The 15,500-nt window shown below is 38.3% G+C and overlaps 2 protein-coding genes across 2 annotated transcripts in view; both read right to left on the bottom strand.

Moving 5' to 3' along the window:
• Positions 1 to 15,500, bottom strand: part of LOC134821760 (18S rRNA aminocarboxypropyltransferase-like) — a 110,893-nt gene that overhangs the window by 24,909 nt on the left and 70,484 nt on the right. Inside the window, exons 2-5 of the mRNA XM_063832511.1 lie at positions 7,455 to 7,647; positions 7,173 to 7,281; positions 3,604 to 3,699; positions 3,329 to 3,474 (exon numbers count right to left, since the gene is read on the bottom strand). Of these exons, the coding sequence (XP_063688581.1) occupies positions 3,329 to 3,474; positions 3,604 to 3,699; positions 7,173 to 7,281; positions 7,455 to 7,647 (544 nt within the window). The remainder of the gene's footprint in view (positions 1 to 3,328; positions 3,475 to 3,603; positions 3,700 to 7,172; positions 7,282 to 7,454; positions 7,648 to 15,500) is intronic.
• The window catches only part of LOC134821605 (cell cycle checkpoint protein RAD17-like), a 34,955-nt gene continuing 27,427 nt past the window's right edge, over positions 7,973 to 15,500 (bottom strand). The window contains exons 6-12 of the mRNA XM_063832306.1: positions 11,257 to 11,393; positions 10,867 to 10,968; positions 9,471 to 9,630; positions 9,128 to 9,301; positions 8,849 to 8,998; positions 8,437 to 8,530; positions 7,973 to 8,257 (exon numbers count right to left, since the gene is read on the bottom strand). Coding sequence (XP_063688376.1) covers positions 8,144 to 8,257; positions 8,437 to 8,530; positions 8,849 to 8,998; positions 9,128 to 9,301; positions 9,471 to 9,630; positions 10,867 to 10,968; positions 11,257 to 11,393 — 931 coding nt within the window. The 3' untranslated portion in view covers positions 7,973 to 8,143. The remainder of the gene's footprint in view (positions 8,258 to 8,436; positions 8,531 to 8,848; positions 8,999 to 9,127; positions 9,302 to 9,470; positions 9,631 to 10,866; positions 10,969 to 11,256; positions 11,394 to 15,500) is intronic.

Raw genomic sequence — 15,500 nt, 5'->3', positions numbered from 1 at the left:
CGAAATTCCTCGGCCTCGGCGAAATTTGACGATTTTACCGAGGATTTGACCGAGGATTTTTGTAAGGTTTGTGAGGTTAATGTAAACGAATTTGTAAAATTGAAAATAAAACGACCAATTGACCAGGACACAAAACTAAAAATATCATAGTCTAAGATTCATCGTCTGATGAAATGACAATATCTGAGCACTCTGAATCAGAATAATCTTCTGTGCACAGCTCAGAAGAAGGGGGACAGTCCTCTTTATTTGGGGCTTCAAATTCATTTGGACAGGGGCCGAAGTTGTCCCCAAATGTTCCGATGTTCTTTTTGAGAAACAAGCACCCCTCAAAGTTTGTTGGCTTAAGGCTGAGGCGATTTAACTTCAGGATGTGCCCTGCTGTAGAAAACAATCTCTCTGGTGCTGCTGAGCTCGCCGGCGCAGATAGATATTTCCTTGAACGCTCAGCAAGGTTCGGATAGGGGTGGGCGACAATTGACCCCCCGACAATTGACCCCCCGACAATTGACCCCCGACAATTTACCCCCCGACAATTGACCCACGGCTGACCTTGACCCTGACCCAGGACCCAGGACCCAAGACCCAGGACCCAGGACCCAGGACCCTGACCCTGACCCTGACCCTGACCCTGACCCTGACCCTGACCCTGACCCTGACCCTGACCCTGACCCTGACCCTAACCCTGACCCTGACCCTGACCCAGGACCCTAACCGTAACCCTAACCCTAACCCTAACCCTGACCCAGGACCCTAACCCTAACCCTAACCCTAACCCTAACCCTAACCCTGACCCAGGACCCGATCAATTGACCCCAGTGTAATTACATGGGGGTCAATTGTCGGGGGGTCAATTGTCGTACTAAACCCTAGATTTCGCGACAATTGACCCCAGTGTAATTACATAGGGGTCAATTGTCGGGGGGTCAATTGTCGGGGGGTCAATTGTCGGGGGTCAATTGTCGGGGGGTCAATTGTCGCGGTACCTCGGATAGCTCTGCTTATTAGCATGCCCACTCCTGACTCTTGGCGAACTTGCCCCTTCATAATGATTGTAACGTGTGTACACAGTATAGTACACAGTACAATCTGATTAGGTACAGTGCGCTTTTCCTAATAAACAATGCCCTTTTTCCCAACAATTTTTCTGCCAAAATTCCTCGGCCTCGGCCTCGGCCTCGGTCAAAATTTGCACTCCTCGGCCTCGGCCTCGGCCTCGGTCAAAAAAAGAAACCTCGGTTGTCCTCGGCCTCGGTCTTAACTAACTGTATTTTCCTCGGCCTCGGCCTCGGTCGAAAATCCTGCCCTCGGTCGACCCCTGGTTGAAGCACAGAAAGGAACTCAGACTGGTTATCAGGACTTACAGGCCATTCGAAAACTCGGTACCAAGGATAGATACCCTTGCTCGGGAGATCGACCTATTCACAACTAACAGGCAGGAAACTGACTCTATCTAAGAAATACGCCGTTCATTATATGTCGTACCACGCCAGCAGACATTTTTGAATAAACTATGTTGTAACTTGAATGAATCTTCGTTAGATTTGCTGATTGTTGATTTTTTACATTTCATGCCATTTTGTTGCTATATAATGATGATATTACAAGGTTACATAGCATAGGAGCATAATAAGTATGCAGAGTGCAGACAAATATAACTTCAATTATCTTGCCAAATTTATCGCCGATAACCGATATTATCGCGATAATTTCGAAAAAATTATCGATTATCGCGATAAAAAGAATTGTACCGATAATGGCAACCCTAATTTGAACTTGACCAGAACCACTCCGGCTTGAAATTAAAGAAACTCACCTCCCCATTTGAACTTGACCAGAACCACTCGGGCTTGAAATTAAAGAAACTCACCTCCCCATTTGAACTTGACCAGAACCACTGGGGCTTGAAATTAAAGAAACTAACCTCCCCATTTGAACTCGACCAGAACCACTCCGGCTTGAAATTAAAGAAACTCACCTCCCCATTTGAACTTGACCAGAACCACTCCGGCTTGAAATTAAAGAAACTCACCTCCCCATTTGAACTTGACCAGAACCACTCGGGCTTGAAATTAAAGAAACTCACCTCCCCATTTAAACTTGACCAGAACCACTCGGGCTTGAAATTAAAGAAACTCACCTCCCCATTTAAACTTGACCAGAACCACTCGGGCTTGAAATTAAAGAAACTCACCTCCCCATTTGAACTTGACCAGAACCACTCGGGCTTGAAATTAAAGAAACTCACCTCCCCATTTGAACTCGACCAGAACCACTCCTGCTTGAAATTAAAGAAACTCACCTCCCCATTGGAACTCGACCAGAACCACTCGGGCTTGAAATTAAAGAAACTCACCTCCCCATTGGAACTCGACCAGAACCACTCGGGCTTGAAATTAAAGAAACTCACCTCCCCATTTGAACTTGACCAGAACCACTCCGGCTTGAAATTAAATAAAATCACCTCCCCATTTGAACTTGACCAGAACCACTTGGGCTTGAAATTAAAGAAACTCACCTCCCCATTTGAACTCGACCAGAAACACTCCGGCTTGAAATTAAAGAAACTCACCTCCCCATTTGAACTTGACCAGAACCACTCCTGCTTGAAATTAAAGAAACTCACCTCCCCATTTGAACTTGACCAGAACCACTCCGGCTTGAAATTAAAGAAACTCACCTCCCCATTTGAACTTGACCAGAACCACTCCGGCTTGAAATTAAAGAAACTCACCTCCCCATTTGAACTTGACCAGAACCACTCGGGCTTGAAATTAAAGAAACTCACCTCCCCATTTGAACTCGACCAGAACCACTCCTGCTTGAAATTAAAGAAACTCACCTCCCCATTTGAACTCGACCAGAACCACTCCGGCTTGAAATTAAAGAAACTCACCTCCCCATTGGAACTCGACCAGAACCACTCCGGCTTGAAATTAAAGAAACTCACCTCCCCATTTGAACTTGACCAGAACCACTCCTGCTTGAAATTAAAGAAACTCACCTCCCCATTTGAACTTGACCAGAACCACTCCGGCTTGAAATTAAAGAAACTCACCTCCCCATTGGAACTTGACCAGAACCACTCCTGCTTGAAATTAAAGAAACTCACCTCCCCATTTGAACTCGACCAGAACCACTCCTGCTTGAAATTAAAGAAACTCACCTCCCCATTTGAACTTGACCAGAACCACTCCTGCTTGAAATTAAAGAAACTCACCTCCCCATTTGAACTTGACCAGAACCACTCCGGCTTGAAATTAAAGAAACTCACCTCCCCATCTGAACTCGACCAGAACCACTCCTGCTTGAAATTAAAGAAACTCACCTCCCCATTTGAACTTGACCAGAACCACTCCGGCTTGTTCCTTAAACCCCGCTATGTAGTAAGCAGCTGCTAGGGCTTCTACACAGGTCAGCTTCCACGGTTTTCCGTAGTTCACAGGGTTAGCGGCTACTAGATACGGTAACAGCCTGGGAGGGAGGGTGGAATAATGGTGATTAGATTCCCTTACTTCTGAATAATTATAATTGATAATATGTACATTATTTATCAATTATAAGTACGCTGAAAACCTTAGATAGAATTAAATAGTAACATACCTTGGGTACCCGATCTTGAGGCGGGCTATGGGGGTGTTGTCTATTTCAGCCCAGGAGCAGTCTACAACACAGAGACCATGCTTTGCTATTATATCCCTGAAAGTCAAATCCTTGCATATGCTGACAATAGAATTTACTATCAAGCTTTTGCTAAAGGGCACGGATGAATTTGGAAGTTAAGAATTAGGCTTTTCGGAGATTTCCGATGAAAATTCTAGAATTAATACTTCACCACCATAATTTCTCGGTATTCTTTATACAAAAAACGGTAAAATCAAAAGATGAAAACCAGTAACTAGTAACTAGTAACTAGTAACTAGTAACTAGTAACTAGTAACTAGTAACCAGTAACTAGTAACTAGTAACAAGTAACCAGTAATCAGTAACTAGTAACTAGTAACTAGTAACTAGTAACTAGTAACTAGTAACAAGTAACCAGTAACTAGTAACTAGTTACAACTATACTAGTAACCAGTAACCAGTAATCAGTAACTAGTAACTAGTAACTAGTAACCAGTAACTAGTAACTAGTAACCAGTAACTAGTAACTAATTACAACTATACAAGTAACTAGTAACTAGTAACCAGTAACTAGTAACCAGTAACTAGTAACCAGTAACTAGTAACCAGTAACTAGTAACTAGTAACCAGTAACTAGTAACCAGTAACTAGTAACCAGTAACTAGTAACCAGTAACTAGTAACCAGTAACTAGTAACCAGTAACTAGTAACCAGTCACTAGTAACCAGTAACTAGTAACCAGTAACTAGTAACCAGTAAATAGTAACCAGTAACCAGTAACCAGTAACCAGTAACTAGTTACAACTATACAAGTAACTAGTAACCAGTAAATAGTAACTAGTAACCAGTAACTAGTAACCAGTAAATAGTAACTAGTAACCAGTAACTAGTACCTAGTAACCAGTAACTAGTAACCAGTAACCAGTAACCAGTAACTAGTAACCAGTAACCAGTAACTAGTAACTAGTAACCAGTAACTAGTAACCAGTAACCAGTAACCAGTAACTAGTAACCAGTAACTAGTAACCAGTAACCAGTAACTAGTAACCAGTAACTAGTAACCAGTAACTAGTAACCAGTAACTAGTACTTAGTAACTAGTAACCAGTAACTAGTAACCAGTAACCAGTAACTAGTAACCAGTAACCAGTAAATAGTAACTAGTAACTAGTAAACAGTAACCAGTAAATAGTAACCAGTAACTAGTAACTAGTAAACAGTAACCGATATCTGGATATTATCCGGTTGGAAGAGACAAGGACAAGTGAAACAAGGAAGTTAGGAGTAAGGGCAAATTTTCGGCGTCAACGCCATCTTCAGGCTAAAATTGTTATAAATGTTAGTATATAATAAATGCTTCTATACTAGTTAAAATGCTAAATTAAAATTACACACACTGAATACAGGTTACATCAAATGGTATTGTACATTACATTGAAAATAGTGATGTACACACGTTTTACACTCTGTCCAAGTACATAATATCTACTGAACAGCAGGGTCGTGTGCTATTTGTTTAAATTTGTCTTTGAATATGTTGTAAAAGAAATCCCTTAAGCTTCTCGCACTCTTCTTTGTTATTGATACTAGGTTTAAATAAATTAATGTAGTAAGCTTCTGTCACTTTACGTTTAATGGTGCTATATAAGTTAATTTCTAAAATATCGAAGGAAATATCTGGTTCTATGTTATCGTGAAACTCTGAATAATGAGCAGCCAACGCATTATCAGGATAGGTTAAAGGCCTGTTGACTGCTCTTCGATGCTCTGAAAATCTATCGTGTGCTGTTCTACTCGTTTCCCCTATATATAGCTCTTGACATAATTTACACGTAACTTTGTATATGACACATTTTGGTTTGCAGTCGTGATTTGTTGTGATGAGTGGACATATGATACAGTTTGGTATGGTGCAGTGTGGTTTGTCGTGTGGTCGTGATGAACATAAGATCTCTGAGAGTTTCTTACCTGGTGTGAATATGAATTTGACCGGTAAGTTGTGTGAGAGGGCAAATTGAGTGACTTCTTTGGAAAATGGCTCGTTGATGAATGGTAGAGTGCATGTTACGTGGTCGGTATCTTGTATGTTTGATGATGAAGGGTTATGACGTGTTGTAGGTGAGAGAGGGTGAAGTCGTCCTGTTTTGTTTATACGTCGTGGGTCTTGGTAACCGTTGTTGACCAACAAGTTGTCTACTATCTTCATGGACTCTTCTTTATACTCTGGTGTTGATGAGCAAAAAGCAGCCGTTTTGTAGAAGTTCTTGATGGTTGCTACTTTAGTTCCCTCATTGTGGTGGCTGTTGGCGTGCAGTGTGATATTCACACTGCACGCCAACAGCCACCACAATGAGGGAACTAAAGTAGCAACCATCAAGAACTTCTACAAAACGGCTGCTTTTTGCTCATCAACACCAGAGTATAAAGAAGAGTCCATGAAGATAGTAGACAACTTGTTGGTCAACAACGGTTACCAAGACCCACGACGTATAAACAAAACAGGACGACTTCACCCTCTCTCACCTACAACACGTCATAACCCTTCATCATCAAACATACAAGATACCGACCACGTAACATGCACTCTACCATTCATCAACGAGCCATTTTCCAAAGAAGTCACTCAATTTGCCCTCTCACACAACTTACCGGTCAAATTCATATTCACACCAGGTAAGAAACTCTCAGAGATCTTATGTTCATCACGACCACACGACAAACCACACTGCACCATACCAAACTGTATCATATGTCCACTCATCACAACAAATCACGACTGCAAACCAAAATGTGTCATATACAAAGTTACGTGTAAATTATGTCAAGAGCTATATATAGGGGAAACGAGTAGAACAGCACACGATAGATTTTCAGAGCATCGAAGAGCAGTCAACAGGCCTTTAACCTATCCTGATAATGCGTTGGCTGCTCATTATTCAGAGTTTCACGATAACATAGAACCAGATATTTCCTTCGATATTTTAGAAATTAACTTATATAGCACCATTAAACGTAAAGTGACAGAAGCTTACTACATTAATTTATTTAAACCTAGTATCAATAACAAAGAAGAGTGCGAGAAGCTTAAGGGATTTCTTTTACAACATATTCAAAGACAAATTTAAACAAATAGCACACGACCCTGCTGTTCAGTAGATATTATGTACTTGGACAGAGTGTAAAACGTGTGTACATCACTATTTTCAATGTAATGTACAATACCATTTGATGTAACCTGTATTCAGTGTGTGTAATTTTAATTTAGCATTTTAACTAGTATAGAAGCATTTATTATATACTAACATTTATAACAATTTTAGCCTGAAGATGGCGTTGACGCCGAAAATTTGCCCTTACTCCTAACTTCCTTGTTTCACTTGTCCTTGTCTCTTCCAACCGGATAATATCCAGATATCAGTATTTCAATCATGAGACTAATAAACAGCGAACTACTCCGTTATTTGATAAACAGTAACCAGTAAATAGTAACTAGTAACCAGTAACCAGTAAATAGTAACTAGTAACCAGTAACTAGTACCTAGTACCCACCTGTCAGCGGGGCTGACGACAAGGGTTCCAGTAGGAGAGAGACAAACTCCGGGAAACCTCTGGTTAACTCTCAGTGTTTGCAGGACTCCGAACCTAGCCAACTTTCTACCTGAACATGAGGGAAATACTGTGAGAGGGAGATTTATAAAAGGGTTTTGTTATGAGGTGGAGACGTAATGTAATTGTTAGAAACCTGAATAATCTGCCTGCCTAACCTACTGAATGACTAACCTGTATAAGTTACCTGAATAATCTACCTGCCTAACCTACTGAATGACTAACCTGTGCATCTTTTAGGGTCGCACTGCTCAAAGTCCCACATTGCAAGTTTCCCCAAACAGGCTGCCCAGCTTGTTTCCTCTGTCCTCTCCTCTGTCCTCAACCTCGGCTCTATTTTACCTTCGTCGGGATTCCTGCTGAATTTCTCGTCCCTTGCAGCCTTTCTCTTGTCTTTGTACCGGTTGTTTCGTCCCATGCTAAAATGTGAGGGGTGTTAAACTTTGGAAGTTGTCATATGGTGGAGATTAAGACTGTTTCAATTATTAGGATTACAAAAACAGGTTTATCAGCTATAGATAACGTAAATAAAGTTGTGTTACCCTCTAGTTCCATGGCAAATTTTCAATTTTATTTCACAAATTAAAATTAATTCTATTTCACAAATAAAAACTGCAATTTTTTTTTCACTGTATTAATTGGCCATGGAACTTAAGGGTTACGAAGCGAAACTGAGGAGGAAAATATAATTCTGCTTAAAGCTGTCATGGTGCCGTCAAAGTTCAGATTAGAACGACGAAACTGGGAGAAAAGAATAATTAGCTATATCAAATATATGATAATGAAATGTGAAATAAGCAATAAAATTGTAATAGAAAAACAAAATCACTTCAAAAACGAAGCAAACCTTTAAAAACATTTTACTCAACATTGATGCCTAAACAAAAAAGTTCTAATCAATTGTATTTAAAAATCTAATCGCTAAAATCTGCTATTTCCTCCTCCATTTCTTTTGCAACCAGCATATCGGCATCTTCCTTCTTCTTGTAAGAAGATGATACCGAACTCCCTTCTTCTTCGACTCCCTCCTGATAGAATATGGTTAAAGTTGACAACCAGTCAGAAATTTATCAGAGTGAACTTAATTATGAGAATTTGATATAAAATATCGGAATTAATCCAACAGATATTGAAGATTCATTCAATAAAATATAAATAGAAGGTAGATATCCTTAAAGAGGATGAGAAGAAATGGAAATACACGTACATTATTGTTGAGGGAAACGCCACACTTTGCAGAGGTTTTAAAGTAAGTCATCTTCTGGATCAAAGAATATTCCTCGGAATTATTAGCTTTGTACCTAAAAAACAAATTAAAGATATTAATCAAAGCTCCGCCCGTAATTATTAAAAGATCCGGGATCTATCAATCGAGTAATTCGCGCGCAAAATTAACATGTGGTTCGCTCAATTATTCTGAGTAGAAGATGCCTACGAAGTAAAACGTGTTTTAATCACAGAAAATGATACGCGCGCAACTCGAACAACTTTTTCTTAGTGCTACCGACGAAACTTGAGATGTTTGGAAAGTTTACAGAAAAACAGCTCAATTTTGTCTCAAGTTTCCGAAACGTTTCCAAAAACATTGATTCATGAAAAAGCAATAATTGAAAACATACCCAATCTTTTTGAAAAATGGCATTGTGTCCAACAAAAAGCATGAATTTGCCCCCATATGTTGCAACGCAAAGACATCCCTGCACTTTTCCTGATTTTCGAGACTTGTTTTGGAAATGTCCCGCTGAACGGGCCTGCAAAGAGGCATAAACCTGAAATATTAAAATTATTATTAAAGATTAACATGGTAAATAAAACAGATAACATTTTTACATGATTTACTTAAAAAGTTTCTAGAAATTTAGTTTAAAAAAAAAGATGTTATCAGTTAAGAGTCATACTTGGGAACAAAGCTGACATCTTTAGAAAACACGACACCCCGAGTAGTCAGAGATTTAGAATACCAATCTAATCTATCCAGTGCTTCTTTGTCATCTGTCCAATGGGAAGATATAATATCACTGTCACACAGCGAATCTGTAGCTAACAATGTGTTTTCTATTTCGTTTTGAAACCTGCAAGAATGGTAACTGGTAACTGCAACTGGTAACTGGTAACTGGTAACTGGTTTCCCCCGAGAGGACCGTAATAGATAGACTGTATTATAATCATTACAAACCAATATTAACTTTTAGGGGTGTTTCTAATGACCAGGATCAAAAACCAATATATTAACTAACTAACCCCAGATAATTGTGATGTAGGAACTCAGTGAGCAGTCCCCCACTTACAGCACACTTCTCTGCGACTTCCTCCGGTACAAACTCTAGTTCACAGCGTCCTAGTTTGGTATCAGTACAGTCCTTTCTGGAACCTTCTACCCGTTTAGCGTACAAAAACTTTCCTGTAACAGAATGAATAGTAAGTAACTATACTACTGTAGTAAGTAAATGATTAGTTATGTGTTACCTGGTAATGCAAAACAGGAAGCTACAAAATCATACTTTTATAAAGATACTCATATAATGTGACCCTACGGCTGAGATTTCACCTTTACAGTTAAAAAGGTGCAAAAGTGTGAACCGCTCAGTCGAAACCTGCAATTCAACAAAATTATCAAGCGATCAAGATACATCGGCCAAATTTCAAACGAAACAAAAACTAACTATTACTATAGTTAGTATACTATATACTAGGATTTGAGATAACATCACTCTGAGATCAGGGCATTGAACTAAAACAAACAATTCGCTGTAAACAGCTGGAGTATTCAACCTAAATAACGTATCAAATATCAATAACATAAATGAGTACTTTTGCGTTCTATAACGCCTTGGTGAGAAGGACTCCCTCTACAGTGCCTCTCACTCGAGTAACATGCACGAGGCCCGCTTATTACAGGTCAGAAAGAGAAAGAGACTACTAGTGCTACTACTTTTGTATCACAGTAGATACAAATAATATACTCAACGTATAACACTCAACGTATTGAAACTTTGAAACGAAATGTTGTGCTCCAACTGACCTTCCTATAAAACAGTTAGGGATGATGTCACTCCCTCACTGATACCGAGAATCGTGATCGAATTAGACCTAGTCTATCATAGACAGGGTTATTGAAATTACAAAGAATAAAATAGCGTCTGGACTTGGGACCAGCTCATAGTACATTTCATTAATGCCCTCTGAAAACCATTCTGCTAGCTCAAGTTATTTTTCATATAGTAGTATTGAAAGTATTAAAACTAGTCTATATATCTATAATATTTCAGATCGAACTGCCGCTGCAATAAAAAGCGGCAGGCCACCAATCAAACCACCAATTGAACCATTTACCGAAGGCCGATTGTTTTCAAAGTTTGTTTAATAACTTCCTCAGACTCCTCAGAGGTTTGTCGGAATTATGCCGAAAAGACCGGTCTCCTAACCGGTTTCTTGACTAGGCGGTTTGTAAATTATAAACAGACGCAGGTTTCTGACATTAGATTTTGACAAGGCATTTTCTCTTGAAAATGGGCTAGAATGATCCCTGTAAATGAAAGCGAAGCAGTAACTTTCAACTTTGGCAATAATCAGTAAGTTGATTAATTAATTTATGTAGCTATAATCAGGCAATTAATTAATAAATTAGTGAGCAAACCTAATGCGTGAAAGAAAAACAATGTAGAATCCTTCCCAGTAGTTGAAGTTTTAGTCTTTGACTCTTTCGATGCTATTTTTCGTCTTTTTGTTGGACCCTTTTCTGAAAAATGGTCTATAAAATAATCTAAAGTACAGATAAAGTATTTATCTCGAGTTATGCGATATATTAACTCTTTGGCAAATCACAGATCATAAAAAGTCAGTGATCAACTCGTAGATACACTACAACTTGCAGTTTGCTAATCTTAGATATTAAACTAACTTGAGGTATGATTTGATATTTAACTAACTTGATATTTAATTAACGTAAGATATTAAACTAACTTGAGGTACGATTTGTAGTAACTCCATTAAACTGCAGAGACAGAACAGTAGATATTAAACTAACTTGAGGTATGATTTGTAGTAACTCCATTAAACTGCAGAGACAGAACAGCGTTCCTGAGGTCCCCTTCTGATCTGGCTACTATTTCACCCACGTTTATATCAGATAACTTCTCTTTCTGAACTAGTGTTCTTAACGCCCTGTGATATGGTTATTTAGGTAATCATACTGACTGTGTAACTTGATTGCAACTAATCGATAAAAATGTAGATAACAACAAGATACAAGGGCAGGTCTCTCCCGAACGTTGGGATGGCCTGAGGTGCTTATCTCCTTTTCAGTAACCCTAAGCCACTCTGTGCCGAGGCACTATACTAGCTGTAGGGGGGGTAGTCCTACGAGCCAGAGAGTGTGTATCACCAGCCGAAGCTGTACCAAATCACAGCTTGGTAACTGGCCGACTTGTATCCGACCGGATTTGAACCCGGGTCTTCTGCTTGGGAGGCGATCGTGTTACCACTACACCACCCGGCCGACAAATGTAGATTACATCAGGGTATTTCAGATTTCTTCTTGATTTTAATTATACCTGTCGTGGGTGATAAATCTGAATATTTTTTTCTCGTTTGCATGTTTCAAATACATTAGGGATGAGATCATACTTAAGTTTCCACACCTCCTAATTAGGTCAATTATTTGCCCTGATTTGGACAATTGGACTATAAAATATTTAAAAATATTTTATATAAATATTATAATATCTGGAAATGTACATGAACTAGTGGTTAAGGACCTAATTCCTTCCTGACCACTGACCAGTACGTAATATTCAACAACTCATGTGGATCAAAAAGACACACAATTCCTGCAGTATACCCGACTCAGACTAAAGCTCGTACGACATTCCAAGTACCAACATGAGTAAAGCAATACATATTATCCCATAAATATAATATAACATGGGTAGAAAAACCTTAACCTGGTAACCTTGTTGCCTGCACAAGAACAATTCTAACTGCAAATCCACATTTTTTGTGAAAAAACTGATATGAATCGAATCCTATCTGTACACAATTTTATGCTGTCTACACACTAAACTTTTCTCAAGGCATGATTGATGATGTATAATATTATTTAAAACGCATTATATATTATAACCCGCCTGCGCATTGTTTAATTGGTGAGTGTCCTCATCAGACTTCGCACCGGGGAACACTACACCTTTAGTACAACACTTAACTACACCTTTAGTACAACACTTAACTACACCTTTTCTATTCTAACATTCTAAAGTTCTAATCCCACCTAGCCTGTTCCTTCTTATTTGTCGACTTTATCTAAACCTCACCTCTTATTACTTTATTAACGCGTATTTTAGTGAGCCTGTATAGAATTTCTAAGCTTTACTGTTCTTCTTCATCATTAATTGTGTTTTAAGGGGACATACACCAAAACCTTTTTTGCCAAGACCCGGGATTTGACTTCATATTATGAAAGTATAGATTACAACTGTAAGATTTGAGGCATTGAAAAATTTTTTTGAGAGTACGCACATTCGAAAAAAAAATTATTTTCTTTTCGGAAAGTTTTGGAAATTTTGAAAAGCCTGTCACTGTAATACCGATATTTCAGTCATTTTAAACGTTTTTTGACTGATTTTTTAACTGAACATTATTTACAATCCGTACAAGAAGCCCTTCAAAGGATTTTATAATTAAAATGTAGATGACGAAGTTACAGACCAAACAAGGTCGAGAGAAGCAAAATTGAAATTTTTGTAAAAATCAAAGTTGTATATTTTACCAATCACCCAGGTCATAAGATATCGCTTCAAAAATTCTTGTGAGTGTAGCTAATGATTATATCCAACTTTTTGGAACAGGATTTCTCTCAATTTTGAGTTTTATGGTATGAAATGTGGCCTCAAACGACTTAGTAACATTCATCGTAAAAAAGGGCCAAACATGGCAGATTTAAGGCTTAAAATGCCTATAACTCAAAAAGTGTCAGTTTTTTTTGAAATAATTTTTACAGAATCGTAATCAGCTTGAGAAGACGAATCTTTTAGTACCAAATAGGTGATTTTAGAAGACAAATTGTCTTAAATAATTTTCCAGCTCGAACACAAGGGTTGTACAAATTGTAAAAATTTTGTGTCTTTAACTATTATACATTTGGTACTAAAAGATTCGTCTTACCAAGCTGATTACGATCCTGTAAAAATTATTTCAAAAAAACTGATACTTTTTGAGTCATAAGCATTTTAAGCCTTAAATCTGCCATGTTTGGCCCTTTTTTACGATGAATTTTACTAAGTCGTTTGAGGCCACATTTCATACCTTAAAACTCAAAATTGAGAGAAATCCTGTTTTAAAAAGTTGGATATGATCATTAGCTACAATCACAAGAATTTTTGAAGCGATATCTTATGACCTGGGTGAATGGTAAAATATACAACTTTGATTTTTACAAAAATTTCAATTTTGCTTCTCTCGACCTTGTTTGGTCTGTAACTTCGTCATCTATATTTTAATTATAAAATCCTTTGAAGGGCTTCTTTTACGGATTGTAAATAATGTTCAGTTAAAAAATCAGTCAAAAAACGTTTAAAATGACTGAAATACCGGTATTACAGTGACAGGCTTTTCAAAATTTCCAAAACTTTCCAAAAAGAAAATAATTTTTTTTTCGAATGTGCGTACTCTCAAAAAAAATTTTCAATGCCTCAAATCTTACAGTTGTAATTTATACTTTCATAATATGAAGTCAAATCCCGGGTCCCGGCAAAAAAGGTTTTGGTGTATGTCCCCTTAATGCTTGGTATCAACTTGTTTCCCTGTTCAGTATTTTCACTGATCGTTGATTATTTTCACTCATCATTCATTATTTTCACTGATTGATTATTTTCACTGACTGATTATTTTCATTGTGCTTCTAATTAGTTACAGTATAAACTAGCCTCTAAGTGCTCTTACTGTGCCTGTAGTAACAGTTAATAATGGGAGACCCTACATTTATGGATAAAGCTGTAGAAGTGGGGTATAAGAGGAGGAGAAGGAGAGCTATTTGGAGCTGTGGTAGTAAGAAACGGAGAGATTGTGGGGCAGGGAACGAACAGAATCACATCCAACATGGACCCAACAGAACATGGAGAGATTGAAGCTATTATAGACGCGTGCAAGAATCTAGGTACAGTAAAATCCCGATTTTACCCCGCGGCCATTTCCTTTCCCCCAAATGGGGCGTAACATACATACATAATGTAAACAATCAAAACCCCGATTTACCGCAAAAGCGCAAACCCTGATTTATGTATTTATCCCAAACTCCGCGGTAAATCGGGGTAATACAGTAATAATTGCAGAACTTTATCACTAGTTATAGGTAACATACTTCATTTTACTTTCATTTGACTCCGGCCCCCTTTTTTACTAGAATGATACTCTCTTTTGAATGAAACAATACCAAGAATATTTTGCGATAGTTTGTGAATCAAGTCCTGTCTCATTTCAGGCTCAGTTTACCTAGATCACTTTCACTTTCACTTTCACAGTCTTGCTTCAGGCACAATTTACCTAACAGGATGTGATCTGTACCTCTGTACACAACGTGTCCCATTTTTTTTGGAGCAGCTCACTGGTCTGACATAAGTACTGTTTACTACGGGGCAGACACTGCAGATGCAACAGAGTTCGGCTTCGGTGAACAAGAAAGCCTATACAAGGAGGTTAAGATGGATATTGGAGATGTTAGGAGAAAGATTCCGTTAGTGCAGGTTGCGAGGACGACAGCGTTTAAGTTGTTTGAAGTTTGGAAGGAAAATGAAGAAAGCACAGAATTGCTGAAATAAATGCGATTGTTAAAAAAAGTAAAAAGTTATTATGCATTTCTAATAATAATTGTTAAGTTCATTCCAAGTATAGTGTAATTGCATCATTCTAAAACTCCATTTTCCGTTTAAGCAGACTTTAACTAATTGTTGTATAAATTGTTTAGCGATTGGCATTTAAGAATATAATATGTGCAATGTGCATGCATAATACAAATAAAGAAATAATACAGTAAAACCCTGATTTACCGCGGCCATTCCTTCCCCCAAAAGGAGCGAGAGTTGATCTAAAGACAGCATTGAGTACCCCGGGGCACCAAGTGTCTGTCTTTGTGTATACAAGAAGCGCATCGAGTGTTTACACTTAGAGTTAAATATGTGGTTTGTGGGAAGTAAACATCAACTACACGTGTCACGTGCCTACCTTACTCGGGAATATTATAGCGGGTTAATTTATGACTGGGAAAATTAATGACCG

Source organism: Bolinopsis microptera, chromosome 10, assembly GCF_026151205.1.
Source record: "Bolinopsis microptera isolate Bmic1 chromosome 10, MBARI_Bmic_1.0, whole genome shotgun sequence".
Taxonomy (NCBI): Eukaryota; Metazoa; Ctenophora; class Tentaculata; order Lobata; family Bolinopsidae; genus Bolinopsis; species Bolinopsis microptera.
Note: the sequence above shows the minus strand (reverse complement) of the source record. Positions and strands in the feature narration are given on the sequence as shown.